This window comes from Thunnus thynnus, chromosome 2 (genome assembly GCF_963924715.1).
Source record: "Thunnus thynnus chromosome 2, fThuThy2.1, whole genome shotgun sequence".
NCBI lineage: Eukaryota > Metazoa > Chordata > Actinopteri > Scombriformes > Scombridae > Thunnus > Thunnus thynnus.
This window is the reverse complement of record NC_089518.1, coordinates 38,653,966-38,675,883: the sequence shown is the minus strand read 5'-3', so window position 1 is coordinate 38,675,883 and position 21,918 is coordinate 38,653,966. Positions and strand designations below refer to the sequence as shown.

Below are 21,918 nucleotides of genomic sequence, written 5' to 3'. Positions count from 1 at the left end.
ATCAACTATGACTGATAGTAACAATTAACTAAAACTGCAAAAAGTGTCGGAATTTTGGGAAAAGTCCGACCCATGATAAACACTGAGGTTGCTGCTCTTTATACTAATCCCTGGTTTATCATATATATGTATAATATGTAACTCAGTCTGGGTGAGGACTCATCACACTAAACTTAAGTCTCTATTTTTCATCTTCAGAAATGAGCATTAAGAATCCAATTGTCCATCACAATGCACTATTCCATGTGAGATATGTGTGACCTGCCCAACTGGAGGGTAAGGCACTGCTAACCACACCTTAACCTGGGTCCACCCAAGACCACCTACTCTGTACAGGTCAACACACAGATAAGCGTAAAGAAAATTAAACAGAGACATGGCTTCAAGCACAATTGTATCAAAATGCATTTAAAAAGACACATTTAAAAAAAACAGTAATGTTATAATACAACCAGAGACCAATTTATTAATATAAAACAGGTTAATATCTGACAAGTAGGTATTTAAGATTTTAAAATACCACACACACCCTCACATGTCATGCTGTTTCTGAGCAAATGCAAAAAAATCATGTGGGCACAGTGGGTTCGTCTCACAAAACAAAATCACCAATATCACAAATCAATTAAAAATATACTGAACCATAAGAGTCAAAATAAAACACTAAATAGAACTAAACGAAACAAAAAAAAGAAAAGAAAAGAAAAGAAAAAAAAACCCAAAAAGGCAAAACAGTAACAAACTACCCAGAAAAAAAAGAAAGAGGAAAATTAAAAGAAAAATCCCAAATATCCAGACGTGGCCCTCAATATGATATATGTTTAATTGTTTCATCATACCTCCACTATAGTAACACCTGCCAATTATGGTGCAGCTCAAATGCCCCTCATCACTGGACCCCTATATCACAAAGAAACTCGTCTTTTTTGATAAGGCTCAATTCAATACTAACGGACAATAACACAACTAGTAGCGCCTACCTCTACAGGTGAGATTTACCGTCTCCCATAGATCTGGATGCTCAAGCTGTGGTTGCCTGCACCTGGTATTTACAATTGCTGCCATTAATACAATGAAGAAAGCCTGAAGTCAAAACTCCCCGTCTGCCAGCTGACCACCGTGTTGGAAACTCTATAGCGATCTGCCTTACGCTATTGGAAAACAACTTCTCTTCGTGTGTGCGTCTTGTGAGTCATTTATGGTGTGCTCGGATGACAATTGAATGGTATGTGTTTGTGATGTCGGCGTTTTCCTTATATGGAAAGTGACACGCTAACTAAAAAAGGAAGTGACATAGGTGACCGTGACCAGCCAGGTAAAAGTGAGGTGAACGAGAGGTTAACCCTGCTACAATCAGTTGATCACAATATATTAACAGACAGACTTGAACACTGGTTGGTCTCTCTAACAGTTCTGAATTGGTTCAAGTCCTACCTTCAAGACAGAGACTATTTTGTGTCCATCAGTAGCTGTACATCAGAGCGTTTCCCAACAACGTGCAGAGTGCCGCAAGGTCGATTCTCAGACCTTTGTTATTTAATCTTTACATGCTCTCATTAGCTGAAATTATTTCAAACTTTAATGTTTCTTATCACACATACGCAGATGACACGCAAATATATATACCTTTGTCATCAGATGAGTACAGTTCAATAGACTCAATGGGACAGTGCATTTAAACAAATAATAGCTGGATGATCCAAAATTTTCTCCAGTTAAATGAGAACAAAACTGAAGTCATTGTTTTTGGGGCTGATGAAGAAAGACTTAAAGTCTGTGCTCACCTTAACAGTCTGTCCTTGAGGAGTAAAAATCAAGCTAGAAGCCTTGGTGTTATCCTGGATTCAGGCCTAAATTTCAGTAGTCACATCAAATCAATTACAAAATCAGCCTTCTACCACCTTAAAAATATCACAAGGATGAGAGACTTGATGTCAAAACAAGATTTAGAGAAACGTGCACATGCTTTTATCTCTAGCAGGCTGGAGTACTGGACTGTTCACAGGTCTGTCTAAGACAACCATCAGACAGATTCAGCTGATCCAGAATGCTGAAGCCAGGGTTGTAACATGGACCAAAAAGCTCTGCATATACCTCCAGTTCTCAGAACCCTACACCAGTTCTCAGAAAATTGACATCAAAATACTACTGCTTATCCATAAATCTCTGAACGATTTAGGTCCAAGATACATATCAGATCTTCTGACCCAGTACGAACCCTGCAGACCTCTCAGGTTGGCTGGTTCTGGACAACTGGCTGTTCCCAGCATCAAAACTAAATATAATGAAACCACTTTTAGCTTCTATGCTGCTCAAACATGGAACAAATTTCCCAGAAGAACTAAGACTTGAGACAATGCTGATTACTTTGAAATCCAAGCCAAAGACCTACCTGTTTACCATTGTTTTTAATTAATTTTCTTTTAAATCAAATTTAATTGCTTGTTTGTTTTGTTGTTTTTATCATTTGGGTTTTTTTGTTTTTTGTGCTTTTGCTTGTGTACTCTGTAAAGCATTTTGGGTATGAAATGTGCTATAAACAAATTTGCCTTGCTTTGCCTTGCCTGATACTCCCAAAGATTTTTGGGAGTATCACTTAAGATATTTGTTCTGTTTAGACTGGTTACTTTTGTTGAGTTTAAGTGGATGTTGGAAGGGAGCAGCATTAGTCCTTAATTTGTTTGGTTTTCAGACCCATTTCAGTTTTGTCTAATTCTAAGATTTGAGGTAAGTACTACTGCATTTCAATCAGTCATTACAGCCACGTGTTATATTTTATGCTTTCCAGGCTGAAGTATTTGATCTCAACAGGAGACAACCAGTTAATTGTTTTCCCGTTAGTGTGATGGAGAATGAGGATGAGGCATTTCCCTGTTTCCCAGAGGGTTGCCAATTTCTGGTTGTCTTTTGGTTCCAGTTGAATAAGCACATATGAATCGGTACAAAGACCAAGGTTCAGATGAATTAGTGTGATTAGTTAAGGCTGGGGAGTTTCGTCTGAAACCGTTGAACACCTGCAAATTACTCCGAAATTTCCAGGAAATTAGTATTTAAAAAAAATCTCCTGTACAAATAAAGAGTTACTAAAGTTGCATAGTAGAAGACTGTGATAGTTTTGTCATACAATTGAACAATTGAAGAGTATGGAGGGAGATACGATGTCTTCAATAACAATCAGACAAACTGCACACAAGACTGTGAGCTGTTGACCAAGATTGTGACATCACAGATGATTTTGAAATAGTAATGTAAGTTTGTTCTTGTCTATATTTGACAATATTTCACCACTTTAACTGTATTTTGGTGTCTTATAAGTTCATCTGGTCTGGGCACTAGCTTTCTTACTACTCATCATTGAGCCTAGAAAGTACAATTAATGGATTAGTTTTGTTTTACAAAATATGCAGCAGTGTAGGACTAGTTGGACAAGATGTATAAAATATGTGCACAGAACAAAAGACCAAAATCATTACAGGAGGGAGGCAACATATAGCATATACATATACATATATCATATACATCTAGCTGCTCAGCAGGCAGAGCATGTCATCCATTAATCATAGAGGTGGGTGGTTCGATTCCCAAGTCCTGTTTATAAGTGTCCTTGAGCAATACGCTGAACTGGTCAGCACCCTGCATGGTTGCTTGCTGCCATCAGTGTGTGACTGACAAGCAAACTGTAAAGTGCGTTTGATTAAAGCACAATAAATAAACTAGTTTCTCTACCAGTTCATTAAGGGTGGAAATCATTCACCTGAACAAGGTGTTTGTTTTGTGGAGCTCCCTGTCAGAGGTGTTGTCAGGTCAATACTTCTGACATTAATTGTCTTTCAGTCTGTGTTGGATCTACTGTGAACATATATATTTAACTGTTTGGCATATGTGACTGTGATACTTGGCTACATAGTATCCAAGGTAACGATGCAGCTATAAAGCCCATTACTGGGGGAACAAGTCAGACCAGGTGAATGTGTGACTGTTAAATGGAAACCTGTAAATAATAATGTATAGCTGACCTGAGATAGACTTTATTACTAATTATAATTATATTGACATTCAGAGTGATTATCTATGTGAACTGATTCATCTGTATCAATAATCTGTGATATAGTGAGTTTTTGATCCTGGTCAAGGTTAGACCGTTGGCCCTGTAATTTGTTATTTAACGGTTATTAAGCTTCGTCACAGAAATCATTTATTAGTTTTGTAAGTTTCCTTTGATTATGATTTTATTTATATTAAATAGTTTTACTGAGACCGGGCTTGTATCCCTCAGATCCCGAAGTGCTTGTAAGCAATAAACAGACATCATTGAATCGACATCGGAGCTGTCTGGGTGTCTTCGTTGGAGTCAACTGATGTTACTAATTGTCAGCCGTTAGTCCACCATCATCATCATCATCACAACACAACGCAGAGACTGCAGGCTGTCTTTATTATCAGTGATATCAAGGAAACTTAACAGGGGCATTATAAACTGTGAGGCTAATATAGTCCCCCGTTACATTTACTAATTCAACCATTCATATGAATTGTTGTTTCATCATTAATCTGTAACTTGCAGACACATACTGTCCCGGGTTTTATGTTTGGTTACAGTTTACATACCAGCAACATGTTTAGTTAAAGTAAAACACAGACAAGTATTGTTAAGTCTAGTGATTGTTTATTGGTTTAGTTCTGTGTTCCATAAGTTAATCATTGTCTGTGCAAAATCACAAGAGAAGTTATCTCAGGGCACTTTTCACATAGAGCAGGTCTAGACCGTATACTTAGATTCAGAGGGACCCAAGAATTCCTCCATGAGCAGCACTTGGTGACAGCGATAAGGAAAAACTTCCCTTTAACGGGAAGAAACCTCAAGCAGAACTGGACTCTAGGTGAGCAGCCATCTGCTTTGACAGGTTGGGTTGAGAGAGAAACAAAGAGGGAGGGAGACACAGAGAAGCATAACAACAATAATAAATTTAGAGATATGATTAGTAATAATAATAATAGTAATAGCTTCTAGTAATAGAAGACTTCAGGGCCCAATACCAACAGGACTGCAGCTCGGATCCTGAAGATTCCTGCGAGATGAGAAAGCACAAAAAACTCCGGAGAAGAAGCAAAGTTATTGACATGCATTGATGTTACATGAATGCATACAGATGGAGAGGAGGAGGAGGAGAGAGGAGCTCAGTGCATCATGGGAAGTCCCCCAGCAGTCTAGGCCTATAGCAGCATAACTAAGGGCTGATCCAAGGCGAGCCTGGTCGGCCCTAACTATAAGCTTTATCAAAAAGGAAAGTTTTAAGCCTACTCTTAAACATAGAGAGGGTGTCTGCACCCCGGACCCAATCTGGTAGATGGTTCCATAGAAGAGGAGCCTGATAGCTGAAGGCTCTGCCTCCCATTCTACTTTTAAAGACTGTAGGAACCACCAGTAAGCCTGCATACTGGGAGCGCAGTGTTCTAGTGGGATAATACGGTACTATGAGCTCTTCAAGATATGATGGTGCCTGACCATAAAGGGCTTTGTAAGTTAGGAGAGGGATTTTAAATTCTATTCTAGATTTTACAGGAAGCCAATGTAGCGAAGCTAAAATGGGAGAAATGTGGTCTCTTTTTCTAGTTTTAGTCAGAACACGTGCAGCTGCATTCTGGATACCTAGGGATCTCTGCCCTCGGCTGATGCTGCCAAACATTAGGTCTTGGTGTGGGCAGCACAAATTGATTACAGGCAAAGAAAACCGGTATAGCTTCTTTCTGTAATTTCCTCAGTCCCCCAGCAGTCACTACTAAGTCTCCTGTCTGAAAATGCTTGCTACACACTCAAGTGTTTTTCGTAGGGCTGAAATTGTCCCTACAGATCTTGATTAGCCACTGAGCTCATACTACAGTATCTATGGGAAATAAATAAAAACTTATCTCTGAGTTATACCACAACAAATTGGCACAAAGGGGCACACAACATCCTTTCTCACCTGTTGGAAGGCTAATCGCCTTTCTTTAATTTTAAAACTACTCATCCTTACTTACTAGCTAGCTCTTGGTGTTGATGTCAAAACTCTTTTGTTAGCAGCAGTGTGAAAATGCTCAAACTGGAAGTATTCATACGCACCCTCACATCCCGGAAGTTGATAGATGCCATCTTGTGCACAGAGCCTATACAGCTGTGTAATTGGTTTGCTTTCAACTTGAAGTTCCTGCCAGCGTTGATGCTGCTACTTCAGTAACGTTAGTGGACATCTGCTAACAGAAAGCTACATTACTGTTCTATTCTGAGTACATAAAGCAGCCTTCTTGAACTTGAAAACATGCACTTGGACAACTGTGTTGCCTCACAATAACTAACTACAAGCTAAATACACAACACATTAAATGTTTACCATTAATATCTACAGCATCTTCAAGTACAGTTAAACCCACCTGGGTTGCAGGAGAGCCGCACCATCATCCATCTTCAAGACCTGCAGGGGGATGAAAGCAACGGAACCATGTTCCCTCTGATTGGACAGATCGAATCAAGGTTTGACCAATAGGGATTCACACATCAAAACAGGGTCAAAATTCATACTATTGAACTTGTATTTTGTAACTTCAGTGTTGCACACAGGGGGGAAATGTGTGTGTCTGTCTCTGAGACTCTGTGAAACCTCACTGTTGAAAACAATCCTGCACAAATTTTAATTACACTTACATAAAACTTTATTACACATTCACAAACCATTTCACAAGCTCAAAATATTTATGACCATTATTTGATTCCATAGTAAACTGCCTCTAATAGGAACAAACTCAAGCGCATCACACAGAATGGCTCCAAAATTACTGGCCTCTCCACCCCCAGCCTATCAGACCTCAACAGCAAAGCTTTTACACGCAGAGTACACAACATAGTACATGACCCCAGACACCCCCTCTACCCATTCTTCACACTGCTTCCATCTGGTCAAAGATACAGATCTCTGGCCTGGAAATATGCTGCTATGGCAGGAGTTTTGTCCCCTCTGCCACAGCATTGCTTAACAAAATACCCCGATGACTGTTACTTTTGTTTATGTGCTATGTATGTGTGTATGAATTGGGATGTATCCCACATGGATATCTTTCATATAGTTATGTTGTGGATATGTGCTGTATTTATGTATTTATATGAGGCTCCGTATAGACTGTGGCAACAAATTTAAAGAATCTATCTATCTATCTATCTATCTATCTATCTATCTATAGTTTATCTATCTGTGTTTAGTTTGCAATCACACCCTGTGTGTTTATAGTCCAGTTTTCAGTTCAGTCTTTGTCGAGTCGTCTGCTTTCGTACTGCTTTTGTTTCATGTTTATTCCATGTTCCTGTTTAGTGTTCCTGTGTCTCCTGTGTTTCTGGTATGTTCCTGTGACTTTTGCATTTTCATTAAATATTTCTGCATCGGATGTTGCCTGCCTGCCGTCTCTGCATTTGGGTCCACCTGCTCCACTCGTCTGTCTGTCTAAATTAAACTGCAGGTCAGATGTTTGTTTTATTGGTTAATGATAATCGCTGCAGATCAACCAACAACCTGGTCAGAGTTAATGTTTAATATCATTGACTGAATTCCTGTCAGATTAAAACAGAAGCAAAAGGTTTTCTCAGGTGAGCTGTTGTTACCTGTGTGAAGTTTTTACTTTCATGTACTTGAATGACAGAGAAGGTGCAAAAACAAATTTAGAAAAAACATTTCAGATCTGAACAACATTTAAGCCTGTATCTCAGTGTCAGAGTGTTTGTTTTATAGCTTAAAGTCAGTGTGATGATGATGATGATGTGTGATGAGTTTCTTTCATCCTGTTCAAAGGTTTAATTTACTGATTAACTTCAGGCCAAAGGTCTGAATTATTGGAGTGACTGTGTTGTTTTTGCCAAGTTTGGCTGCATGTCCAGAATCATTAACTGAAGGGATGTGAGGACACGTCTGTACAGTAAAGTGGATATTTTGGAAAAATGACAGTAGTGTTTGTGTGCCTTTTTGGCAAACAGTTAATACAGTCGTCTAGTTGAACCGTCCATTAATTTCATACAACTGTTTAGTCTGCCAGCCAATCAGATTTGAGATTGTCAGCAGTCAAGTTAAAGATTATTTTAAAAGACACCAGTAGACATGAGAAACCAGAATTTACTCTTTTACATTGTATAACAACATTTATTAAAACCACAAGGACATTTAATCAAACTTAATGTTTCACATCAATATTAAAAAATACAAATAATAATGATAACCTATATGAATATCAATATTTGTTTTGGTAAAATATACTATATAATGATTTCTTCATGTATTTGTTGAAATTGTATTTCTACAGAAAGGTCCAATGAGAGCAGAAACACTGTCTTTAGCACAAAAACAGGAATATAAAAACAATAACAAACATTAAAATATAGAAGGCAAGTAAGAGACGGTGATACAGTGATAAATGATAAGAACAAGAGTAATTCAATAGTTAATACATTTGAATCCAACAATAAGGGATAAAAACCAAACTGTGAGATCTGCACTTCACTGATCTGAACACAGCAGGTACACATGAAGTCAGACCAACAAAAGAATTTAGTTGATTCAGTTTCAGATCTTGTTGCAGTTTATTCAATCTGAGAGGAGAAAAACATCAACAAGTCACTCTGGTAAAACAGTGAATTTGCCTAAAACGTCTTCACTTTCAGAGACTAAACTGTGAATGTTGAGTTTGAATCTAAAGGAAACAGAATCTGAATAATCTCAATCACACAATAACAAACTTGAGTAAATGTATTTAGTTATTTTCCATCACTGGTCACATTACTGCTTTACTGAAATACAAAAAGAAGATAAATGCAACAAAGATCTTCAGTCTTTCTGACTGAACTTCTGCATAGATCTATTGTTTATTGATTGATCTCAGATCTTTACAGGCCTGGTTATTTATAACACGATTACAGCTAGTGATCATTTTATAATTACATAGAAAATAAAGCATTTCAAAAGTCATAAAAAAATCTATTTTTATTTAAAACTATTTTATCAATAAGAACTGAGAAGCATGATTCTTGTGACTGTAGTGTTATAGTAGTTTATTTCCACATAATATTATTAACATGTACAGAAGCTTTTCAATAAATACATAAATAACCTTCATATCGTTTGCATGTTTTCTTCTGTCCTGCTGCCAAGATGATGATCAAATGATCAAATGAAATTCAGACACGGACATTTAATAAACTGACAGAACAATCCATTCAGAAATGTAAAACATGTGTAATATGTTTAGTAAAATGATCAGCAATAAGTCTGTCTAACTTGTCAACTTTTAACTTTTTAATGAGTAAACCATAGAAAACACAGATTTAATATATACCATTTATTACCTTTTTGTTTTGGATGCAGTTTGCTCAGTGGTCATGATGGATCTGTTAACATGGACAAATTTAAAAAGATAATAACAGCTACTGAGCTCACATGTCAACAGATTCATCTCCATGACAACTGAGCTGAACTCCATCTGTTGATGAGTGGTGGTGGTCCAAAGCCCCAAAACTAGTAAATGGATCTTAGTTTGAGATTGTTTAGTAAAAAATGAACAAAAAACAGAGCAAGTAGACAATAACATCAGTTAAAACCATTAAAAAAGATGGAGGCAGTAAATAAAAATTACAGTGTGAAAGCACAAGTTACAAGTGAGTCTTTAACAGAATCTTTAAGTCTTTAAGAATATCAATAAAATCAGCTGTTCAACCATGATGTCATAATCAGCTGTTCCAGAGTTCATAAACAATAATCTCCTTCACAGACCTGCTGATGAACAGATCAGGAGACAACAGACAAATATCGGATTTGGTTTCTTTCTTCCTAACAAGAAAAATGACCAGAGACTTTAAACAGAGACTCTGACCCTGTAAACACACTAAAGTAAGTTATTAACATAACTTATTGTTGATATTCAAACTGTTTATCAGTCTTTGGTCAATAAAACATATAAAGATATAAAACATGCAGAACTGTTCAGTACTTCTGAACATATAAAAGGATCAAAAGTGATGCAGCAGAACCAGAGATATCATCCTTTATATTAAACACTCTTGTTTGTCAAAACCTGGTGCCTACATTACCCACAATGCAACTCGACTCTATTCACTTGACTGTACAGATTGTGGTGTGTTGTGATGCTAGTAGCAGCTAATGTAGCCTGCAGCTGTTAGCCTCCAGCAGAGAAGAGGAGCTACAGAGGTCTGATAACATCACTGCTTTCTAACTTCACATCATCACATCTTTACTTTTCAAACTTGTAGTGACATCATCAGTGACATCATCAGTGACATCATCAGCTCCCTCTGGAGACACAGATACATCAATACTACTGTTTTACATAGAGATCACCTGGAAACACAATTATGTATTTATAATTATTTCATATGTACAGTTATCCATTCCCATATTTGAGATTTAAACACAAAACATCACAGTCACACCGTAATTTACAAAATAAGAATATATCTCTTTCTAGGATGATCATGTTAAATTTCAGGTATGAAACAGGCAGAAAAAAAGTGACTATTTGCTTCACTTAAAGAGTTTTAGTTTCACCTCAAAGCAATAAAGCTTCATCTGGTTGTTTGATGTGTAAATACAAAGTATTTATACATAAAACTGCAAATGGCTCCAATAAATTGAAAAAAACTTAAAGGTCAACTTGTTAGATTTGTTCAGTGTCATCATGTCATTACATCTGTTCAAAAAAGGTCTCTGATGTCAGATGTAAATGTCCTTCACCTTTCTCTCCTGCTGGATGACCTTTGACCTCTGCCCAGTGGATGCTGTGAGTGGGTTTGGTGTGATGTTCCCAGACAGCTGATGTCTGTTTCTGGTCTTCATTCAGTCTCTGGTTGTTTCGCCTGTTATGATGTTCCTCACAGCTGGAACATGTGATGTCATCACTTCACATTTCTTCTCTAAAACAAGTTCACAGATCATCTGTCAGGCTTCATTCCTTCATATTTACAGTGTATGTGTGTGTGTGTGTGTGTGTGTGTGTGTGTGTGTGTGTGTGTGTATTTAGTCAAGTCTTTGCCTCATCAACAATGTTTGATTTTAGGGTTAAAGTAATAATTATGTTTAGGTTGAGGTTGTGGGCAGAATGGATTATGTCAGTGAGGATATACAGGTGTGTGATGATGATGATGATGATGATGATGATGAAGAATGTAGGCAGTGCTTCACATTCTCAGGTAATGATGCATTTATCAAGTTTTATTTCTTTTCTCTCAACTTCTTCCATTAGTTGTTTTTCTTTGTTCGACAGATGATGTCATAGTTGAAACTCTGAAGCTTCTCTTCTGTCTGTTGCTTTTGTCTCCATCACAGCTTCAAAGTCTTTGCTGTATTTATGTCTGAACTCAACATTCAGCTTCTTTCTGGTTTCCTCTTCATAGTTTATCTTCATTATAATCCAAATTTTTTCTTATAATTTTACTTTTCTCTCTTTTTCCTCTTGTTGTTTTCTGATTCGATCCTCTTCTTGTTCTTTCTTTCTCTGTTTACTCTCTTTAGTTTTCTTCCTTTTCCATAAGTTGTTTGACTGTTTTCTCTCCTGCTCAATTTCTGCTGTTCTTTTATTCTTCTTTTCATCTCTTTCAAATAAAATATCAGTACTTCAGAAACATAAAACATGCAGCTTTTATGATGTGTGAAGACAGACTGAAACCACAGCAGTCAGTATTTAAGCTCAAATTACACAGATATAAATGAGTTCAGCCCACAAACACAAACACACATTCCTGGTGTGTCAAAGCTGCATATACAGTAGATCATTAGAATGAGATAATATTGTACCTGATGATAACATTTAAAAATATTTCATTTGTGTGTCAGTGTGTATTTGGGTTTTGCTGTAATTCATTATAATTATGGTTTATGGAGGGGGGAGCATTTTGAGAGGATGATACATGTTTTTGTGTCTTTCTTTTGTAAAGAATACTTTCCACGCTTATATAGATTATTGTATTTATATATGAATTCATTGGATTCTTCTGCTTGTTTTCTCGCCTCCTCTTTATGTTTCTTATTGATATCCGCCTTTCTTCCCTCTTCCTCCTGTTTTGTTGTGTTTTGAACATCTGATTCTCTCTCTCTCTTTATCTCTTCTTCCTTCTCCTTCAGGATCTTCTCCACTTCCTTCTTTATTGCTGCCTCGGCCTCTTGCAGCATCTCATTGGTGTAGCAGCTGCCGTCATTTTTCTTCACCATGGAGTCAATCTTGTTTATCAGTTCACTGACTTGTGTGCGGTTCCCTTCATCATAGTTATTAAACACATGGTATCTTCCTCCACAGTCATCAATCAGCTTCTTAAAGGAATCATCACATTCCTCCTCTATGTAATCCTCAATGGACATCTCATCTTGTTCCAGTGAATCTCCTCCAGTCAAAAGAATGATGGTGTATTTTTCAGAATTTTTTCCAAAACCTTCCTTGATGAGTTCTAATGTCTCCTTCTCTTCTGACGTGAATCTGCCAATCTGTAACACCAACAGGAAGACATGTGGTCCTGGAGCCAGAAGACTGATGCATTTCAACATCTCCTCATTAACCTCTTCATGGGACAAAGTGGAGTCAAACAGACCAGGAGTGTCGACCACAACGACAGGACGACCGTCTATGTCACTCTTTGCTTTCTGACAAAGCTTGGTGACTGATATTTGACTTGCTTCAGCTTTAAACTTTTCTTTTCCCAGAATGGTGTTTCCTGAAGAGCTCTTTCCACAGCCAGTCTTCCCCATCAGCACAATCCTGAGACTCTCTGAGCTCTGATTCTCATCATCACCTGTGAAATAAGAAGAAGGAGTTAAATGGTGACAGTTGCTAAAGCTCAAGAGTCTTGTATACAACATGTTTTATGACCAGCGTTGGGTAGAAACACATTACTTTGTAACATGTTATAGTAATATTATTACTTCTTTCAGTAACAGTTGTGTAGGGATTACAATATGAAATTGAGTAATTATATATCAGTCACTAATCCCAGTAACACTTTTACACTCGGAGGTTCGCTGTCTTACTGGGATTAATGGAGGGTTGATATCAGTTTGGTTTCTGCAATCAGCTGACAGACAGAAATGCGACTTGCAGTAATTTCAAAGTTCTCTTATTCACATGTGTATTTAGCATGCTTGCTAACGTTAGCCACAGGTACGTCTACATTCAGGAGTCACCTGATGCTGGTTTAGTTCAGAGTTCAGGTGTGTGTTTTTAAACCTTGCAGCTGAGGTTGAGTCTTCTGCAGTTCTGCATCACTGAGGCTACGCTAATGCTAGCTGTTGGATGGTCAGTAAATCCTTCCAAACTGTTTCCTGCCTGATTGTTAAACCACAAACGTCTCATTTCCTGTTTCTATATTTGATCAATACAGAAGATGCAGTGTGTGTGTAGTTTAAATGGAAACTTTGACAGAACTGACAGCTGAGTAACAAAAGTACTGTAACATGGTAATAAAGTAATGTAATTATGTTTACAATGAGTAATATGTAATGTTGGGACTACATGTGGACCACAGTTTACCACATGTTTCAAGACTCCAAGAAACCTGAGCCCTGGGGGTTCGCCCCCAAAGTGTGAAGCTCCACCCATGGATCCAGGTTATCAAAACTAGAGATTCCTCTCTTATCTTTCTCTTTTCTCCCCGAGCTGCAGCAGGAGCAGCTCCTTGCTCTCTTTCTCCTTCAGCTGCAGGAGCAGCTGCTTGGTCTTTCACACCTCCTGCAGCTGCTAGAGCAGCTCTCTGCTCTCTTGTGTGGCCTGCTCACAGCAGACGCACACAGTCTTCTTTACGGCAGAAGATGTGAGGGCCTGCCTAAGACTCAGAAACTAAGTTTCCTTGTGCCAGCAGCTAACACACAAGTCTGCTGGCCAGTTTAACAAGTACAGGAGTTGCGAAACAGAGTTAGCTTGCCGCTAACTCTACACAAAGAACTGGACCTGGGCCCTCTGACCTGCATGACTGGGGCACCAGACCTACACAGCAAATCCTGCATCCTTTCAGCTTTGGAGCCAAACCCTTCTCAGCCTGACACATCCATGGATTCACCAGCTAAGAGGCAGCACACCACAAAGCATCTCTTCCTTCATGAAGTGGTAACAACTGGGCATAGCCTAGCAACACAGTGAAGCATAGTATGGCTAAGCAAGAATGTTTAACTTAATCAATGTACTGTACGTGTATTGATTTGGTTAAGGTTATACATTGAACTGTTGTTGTGATGTCCTTGTTGCCTATAGTCAGGTTACTGCATAGCCACACCGCTAGGTTAATGTAAGCATGCTTAACACATGTTACATCCAGTAACTAGGCCTTGCACGCAACTAACCTCATTTTAACCTAGCACCTTTAGCCTACACCAATTGGCCTTGAACAGAGAACCACACAGTTAAGAGGTTAAAACCTAGTTTGGCAAACTTTGGTTCAGGCAGCACATGTGGTTCAAGACACCACATGGTCTGGCCTTTTATCTCTGTAGTTCCCTTTATCAGCCAAATTGTCAGCATGCCATTTAATCTTTGAGAACTTTTTGTGAGTGAAACTTGTGTACAAATGGAATGAAACATGTGGCATTATATAGTAATGTTAGGAGGGAGGTTTTTGCTAATGATCACATATCACAAACATACACCTCCTCATGTACAGCTGGCATTCATCAGGCTGAAACAAACCATTTACAATAAGTTCAGGCAGTTAAGAGAGTTTGTTGAATCTGACTTTTAACACTCATACGAGCAAACCTCAAAGATTTTAGGATAAAATTACGAAAATGTTCTTGCATGAGGCTCAATGTTTTGTGGTTGTTAGTAACTCCGAGAACGAGGTTGTTTACTCTTTACTTCATCTAGCTCTCTTTTTCCTGCAGCTCTAAAACTTCTCTGCCTCTTTATCTACTATCTAAATAGATATGAATCATTTATATGACATGAAATTCCTTCTTTTAGACTTATGAGATCCCACATTATACTCTAGTGTTAAGATTAGCTCTGGGCAATTATCCCTGCTAACTGTATGAATTACAGAATTTCAAAACCAGCCACACCCACCTAAAGTGCAAAGCAAAAGCTCAAAGAAAGAAAACCTTCCTCAAGGAGAATGATAAACATTTTGCACCTCTTCAACTTCACACAACGCCAGCATGTAACATTTGTGGAAACTGATTCAATCAGACCATGTTGAATATGTCCCCCTCCCTTGTGTGCGCACCTTACAAGGACTAATTTAGGTACTGCCAATTCTAAAATGCTGGGGGATGTCATACTTCTGACAGTAATTTTTGAATTATATTTGTGTGTTTATTGCCTGTCATTCTTTACTTTGCTTGTATTTTAAGATAGCGTGCTGTAGTTATTTGATTTGAAGTACATTCGTTCGTGTTCAGTTTGGCACTTGTTTTGTATCTATTTTGATTGTTTTTTTTCTATCATTGGAACATGAGCTACACTGATAATCTGTGGTTTAGTAATACCTGTACCAGAGTCAACACTTGCCTGAGTTTAACAGACAAACTTTAGAGCCAATCTCAGAACTGGATGCAGGCATAGGTAGAGTGAAATTATCCATCATGTTGTCAATAGATTATGTTTACTTGTGTTTTCATTTACTACAACCACCTACTGAGTAATTTTCAAAGGTTGTTGGTTGAGACTCACACAGACCTCTCTGAATCTGAAAACCGCCCTGTCAGTGGTGTTTTGCTGCCTTTTTACTATTTTTTAACCTTTATTTATTCAGGGAAGTTTCACTGAGAGGAACCCTGATCACATTCACACCTGGAAGCTGCCCAGTCCAACCACAGTCTGACCTGCTGCCACTGAGCAGCTCCACTGGAGCTGTTGGGATTAAGGACCTTGCTCAAAGGCACCTCGGTGGTGGTATTGAGGGAAGCAATGATTTTCACTTTCCCCACCAAGATTTGTGTGTATTTTTACACACAGATGGCACAGTTATTTAAATCTCATGTCATGGTACCAGAATCTAACAGTAATTGACCTTCACAGTTACGAGGTGTTTCACACATATTTCAAGTTTATACAGTCTGATTATTTGTAAAGCAGTAGATGTTCGTGCAAATCTACAACCCCTGTCTCTTTGAGTAATTAAAAATCTGCTGTGTCAGCAAGATGGAATTCTCAGTTTATGTAAGTGGCTGGTTGCCTATATTATCAGTGGTGGAGTGTGCACAAATATAATAAGACAATATTGTAGGAGCTATGTCAGTAGTTGGATTATTTCATTTGTTATTGGTTTGTATTTTATTTAGTTGAGACTAGAGGCACTAAGGACCAGATCATGCACGTAGTTGAATGGCAGGATCAAGAATAAAGGTATTGCACTGGGAGGGAACGTGATTTTTCACCAGAGTGAGAGAGAGGCGGCATGTTGAACATGTATGTTTGCTTTTGAACTGGAAAATAAACTTAAAACATGGACAACAGACTTCTTAATTGCCTGAGTACAACCCAACTGAAATGTTGCATCAGTGGCCTTGTTTGTAAGTTTTTATTTTTTGAAGAAAAATCTTTCTGACAAATGGCTATTACAGATATTTTATTCTGGAAATTATATTTGTATATGTATATATTTGAGGACTAGATATTTATGTGTTCATATTATTTTTTTTTTTGAGACAGTACTGGTGTAAAAGAATATTTCTGACTGAGGTCAGTTTGACTCACAGATCATCTGTAATATACAAACTCATTCATTTATTCAACACTTTATTCTTTTTCATGTATTCTGTAATAAATATGCTGATGACAGTAACAGTGGTATCATTATAATGTTGCATCATTTTAGTGTTCTGCTTCTTTGCTGCATTAACAACTATCACTGTATTCAGTTATCACATATTCTAAGTTTCTCCCTTATTTCACTAAATTCTTTTTCATCCGACTAACAAACAAAAAGGCAAATAAACAAACATGCAGGAGTGAAAACAAAACTTTCTTGGCAGGTAAAAACATAAATCCTGACATTGTATTACTGCAGCCAGTAAAGAGAAGCTGAAATACAGGAAACACAGTGTTCACATTTAGGCATAAAGTACAGACATTACAGGTTTAATCTCATAGAAGAAATTCTTGTTCCCTGAAACTTTGCTTTTCTGTCAAACTATAATAAAAATCAAATATATTAATTATAAAAACATTCTTTAATCAGTACATATCTGTGAGGTAAAGTCTGACTGGACTCACCAGAATCTGCAGCCATACTGTCACTCTGCTGGAAACCCACAAGACAGAAATTCAACTGGTGCTGCTGACTGATAAAAACATGATGAAAAACACTAAATTAGAACAAAACAGACCCATTTTTGAATTCAGATTAATTTAATTAGCAAGTGTCTGAAGTTTATTGAGGAAACTTTAAGTGCTTTAAAATTTACAAAAAGTTTTCTCTCATATTTGACACATACTGCTGCTGCTCAGTTTCACAAACATTCAGGTGACATTGTTCACTAATCCTGTGTCTCTTAGGCAGACATGTTTTGTGATGCCTCGTTCTTTAAGTGGCTAATTTACAATAATTGATTCTGTACCTGATTAGTTTTCATATGTTTATTTATTGGACTTTATTCACTCTTATCTGTATTCTTTGAGGTTCGTTTCATCTATTAACCTGTAATTCCATATTTAATTGTACAAACTGGTTCAACAGCTTGATTTGAGCAACAAATAATCATTCTTGTAGTTCTTCAGCGACATTTAGTAGAATGGTAGCCAAGCAACACACAGATGCAGTGGAAAGTATGCTAATCAGGCTAAATAGAAATGTTGATGGAGAGCCTAGTTAGACAGAAATATGCAGATGAATTCTTTCCATCAGATTTATAAAGCTGTGCGTACGCATAGTTCTGTTAATAATAATAAATCTCAGTCATTGGGGAACTGGGCTCACATGCATGAGCCTCATTTCCATTCCCAAAACTTGCCATAAATTGAGACACATCCTTAATCAGCTGTTTTCATATCAATTCACTGCCTGCTCCACCAGTCTGTACACCTGTCAATGAAACAAATGGGAAAGATGAAGTGCTGTTTCACTGATTGTGTTGCACCGGTGAGGGTCTCCAACAGACCTACGCACGGCTGTGTGGCTCTTCATACCGTCCTTATCATTCATCACATGGACCTATAAACCAATGTCGGCAGCGATATCTCAGAAATGTAATCAATGATTAGATTGTAGCGTTCATATCTAAACCAACTTTACAAGGTGTGACACAAGTGAGGATAAAATAAGACTCTTAACAGCAAAATAAATGTTGACTCCTGTGTTAATTAAAAGAATGATAAAAAAATTAATCACACAAAAGTAATTATTCAATGTTACATTTAGGGGAGACCGGGGATGGTCGTAACATTTTTCAAAATGTGATGCAAACTAGTGACATGTGTCTGCTGTTCAATGGTGCAGCTGTTATCTCTGCAACACAAACAGGAAATGCATGGTTTAGTCTCAAACATAAGGAGTGAAATGTTACAATTGACCCCATAGTCCAGATTAGTTGTATAATAACATACCCTGGGGTGAAATGTAACATTATGAAATAAGGATTATGACAAATAAGATACTGAAAACTTTTTATTCAACACTTAAATTACTTTTTTAACATAATTGGGATGCGTTTGCATGTGTGCGTGTGTGTGTGTGCCAAGTATGTTAGTCACTGTTAGAATCACAGTGGTGACAGATGTATTGCACTCCTGGAGTGCAGGCTTCGTGGGCCAACAGACTATAAGTCATACACCAAACCCAATCTTCTTTCTCTGCTCTTTGACATCATTTGATGCTCTCTTTAAAATGTTGAGAGACATCCCCCTGTCAGTCTTACTCTTCCAGGACCTTCCAGGACAGTAAACATATAAATACAATGACATCTTTGCTTGGGGTAGATTGTAACATGTTTTCACATGTTGTTACAACTAACCCAGACTCTTAAGATGTCTACACAGACACATAATTAACATGATTTAAGTTTAATGAGTTTATCTACAAAGCAGGTAACGCTATCACAAAAATAAATTAAGTAAAAAAAAAAGTTTCCTTCTTTCTAAAATCCATGAGATGAGAAATTGAAAGTGTTACAACCATCCCTGGTCTCCCCTATGTGCCTTTGATTGGCATTTTAAAAATCACTGAGTAAATGCAAAAAAAAGTCACACAATCAGTGCCTCAGATCTGAAAATAGAAAACAGACCACACTGTCTGTTTAACGGCCTCTGCTTCGTTTCTTGACTTTTCCGGCTCTACAGTTTATGAAGTTTACAGATTTATGAACAAGGTTCGGGAACAGAGACCACGCCGAGTACACATCCCACTTCCACACTACAAAGTATTTAGGCACACCCCATCCGTTCTTCTCCCCTCGTCTCAGTTGCAAGTGATCCGTGACAGGGTCGCATCATAAACGCTTACCTCTCGCCCGTGCTCCATGGACCACGTTCCCCAGCAATACCATCCATGACTCAATCCCGCAGTACCAACAAGATACCTCCTTCACCACCACATCCACGCAGAGGCCGTTTACACTGCTGCTCCTTGGAGGAAAAGCCACTCCCTCAGACGCCACACTGCTGATCAGCTGGGACCCATACACACCCACGCTATAGCCGATTCCGACGCGGATCGTTTTCCTTCAATCGACATCTTCAACCGGACACTCACTCACCTACAGAGTGCTCTCAGACAGACGAACATACCATTCCAGTGAAACAATAGCGTTGCCAAACTTTTCCAACTCTACGGAAACTTTTTCCTCACCTCTCCGGCCGGCAGCTCAAATCGTCCCGCTCTTCCGGGTTCACCGCCTAACGCTAACCCGACGCACACCGATGTCGTCACCACGCTGCCCGCTACAACGGAGCCCTGACTCTCCAGCCCCGGCCAGGGCACACTCCACTTTCTTTTCTTCCCCCCTTTTTAAAATTTTATTTTCCGAATTAACCCTTCATCCCATTTTCCTGCTTATTTATTAAGTGCTCGTGTAATTCCATGGTTCATACTAACTCACTTTTCTGTTATGTTTCTTCGTTAACGCTTCTACTCCTCTTCAGGAACTCTCGTCCTCTTCTCTCCAAACAACGGACCATCGATCATCCCCAGCGTATCATACATGCATTCTACCCGACTCAGACGCCACTTCCTCGTCTCAAAAGCTGTGCTTTTCCCGCTCCACACAGCCGCCAGCTCATCACCGATGTATCCAGCTGCTCACCTCCGGGTTTCCTGCCCAACGTCTCTGATACGGGGCACACCCACGGCACCACACCACACCCTCTACCGTGACCTAGCCCACGGTAGAGGGCTAGGTCAAGCGACCTCATGCCCACAGCCATACATACATCCCCTCATCCTTCATCCCTCGACCCTTCATCCTTCAACCCCCATCACTATCATCTCTCTCTCCTTTCCCTTCCTTTCCTCCCTTTCTCTCTCTTCTTTTCCTCCCTTTCTCTCTCAACCAGTATGCTAAATATTTCCTTCTTCCCCCATCCCTTCATCCCTCGACCCTCATCCCGCATCCCATGACCTCGACCCCCCCCATCCTCACACCTCCCAACCCTCTCCCTTCCCCCTCCCCTCATCCCTCTAACTCTATCCTTCCTCCTTTTCGACCCTACATTTACCCTCACCCTTTCATTTTTCATCCTTACCTCCTTCACCCCCCCCCCCCCTTGTTTTTTGTTTTGTTTTTGTTTTTTTTCTAACCCAACCGGTCAAAGCAGATGGCAGCCCACCTAGAGCCAGGTTCTGCTTGAGGTTTCTTTCCGTTAAAGGGGCCATCGCCAAGTGCTTGCTCACGGGGGAATTGTTGGGTCTCTGTTAATTAAAGAGAATGGTCTAGACCTGCTTTACGTTAAAGTGCCATGTGACAACCTCGTCGTCATTCGGTGCTATATTATAGAATTGAATTGAGCTCCCCATCCTTCATCCCTCCAACCCTCACCCCTTCATCCCCCATGCCTCCCTCCAGACTTTCTATCTTTTCCTCCTATATCATCTTGGATTTCATCCTCCCATATTATCCATAAAACAGCATCTTTTCGTTCTTCGCTTTCTAGCCACAGCTGACATGGCTCACTCAAATCTGTCCATTTTCTTTCATCCATTCTACCTTCATCTGAATCTCAAGGCATCATGGAGGGTGCGCCCTCACTCTTTCATTGCCATCAACCGACTATATAAAATGCTTCAACACAACGAATCATCTTCAATACAACCATTCATCATCAATTCAGTGCTCCAATCCTATTCCCTCACCAGTAGTTCATGACATCAGTGGGCCACGGAGCTTCCTTCTTCCGACCCACTCCATTTGGTCAACTCCAAAGAGCCATTCAGACCATCAGTTTTCCCGTAAATGGTCATCCCACAGTTCACACTCAGCCCCCACCGTCAACCATCTCCCCCTTTGTTCCCCCTTTCTTCGACTCCCTTCATGCAGCAGGTCCTGACAGTCTCAAGCCCCATCACAGGCTACTAAAGTCTTGACAGCTAAAGCTCATCGCAGGCCATGCACTTCTCTTCTCGCTTCCGACGGCCATCGTACCCCATCCAGGTGCATCATGCCTGTTGATACCCACATACAGCACTTCGGCATGTTATCCAAAGGTCAGTAAGGCCGAATCCAGCCTTAAGCCGAAGCGCTTGCCCCCGACTTCATCATCATCATCATCATCATCATCATCATCTGGCCTGCTACGCCAGAATTCCCTGTACAGGCCACCTGTCTCCCTACCCTGACAAAGTTGGAGAATCCATGTCTCTACAGATGTTCTACAGCATGCAACGACGTCTGATACTCCCATTCATTCGTCGGAGACAAAGACGCCACTCCCAGACACCCTCGTATTTAACCTTAAGCAAGCAAACCAACCAGCTTGGCTTCT

General features: G+C 39.2%; 1 protein-coding gene across 1 annotated transcript; it reads right to left on the bottom strand.

Annotated features, from left to right (window-relative positions):
• Positions 1-10,999: 10,999 nt before the first annotated feature.
• Positions 11,000-17,293, bottom strand: LOC137170272 (GTPase IMAP family member 7-like). Its single transcript, XM_067573507.1, has 2 exons — positions 17,221-17,293; positions 11,000-12,811 (listed from the first exon to the last, which is right to left on the bottom strand). The coding sequence occupies exons 1-2, from the start codon at positions 17,234-17,236 to the stop codon at positions 11,895-11,897; spliced, it is 933 nt and encodes a 310-aa protein (XP_067429608.1). The 5' UTR covers positions 17,237-17,293; the 3' UTR covers positions 11,000-11,894.
• Between the last annotated feature and the right edge of the window lie 4,625 nt (positions 17,294-21,918).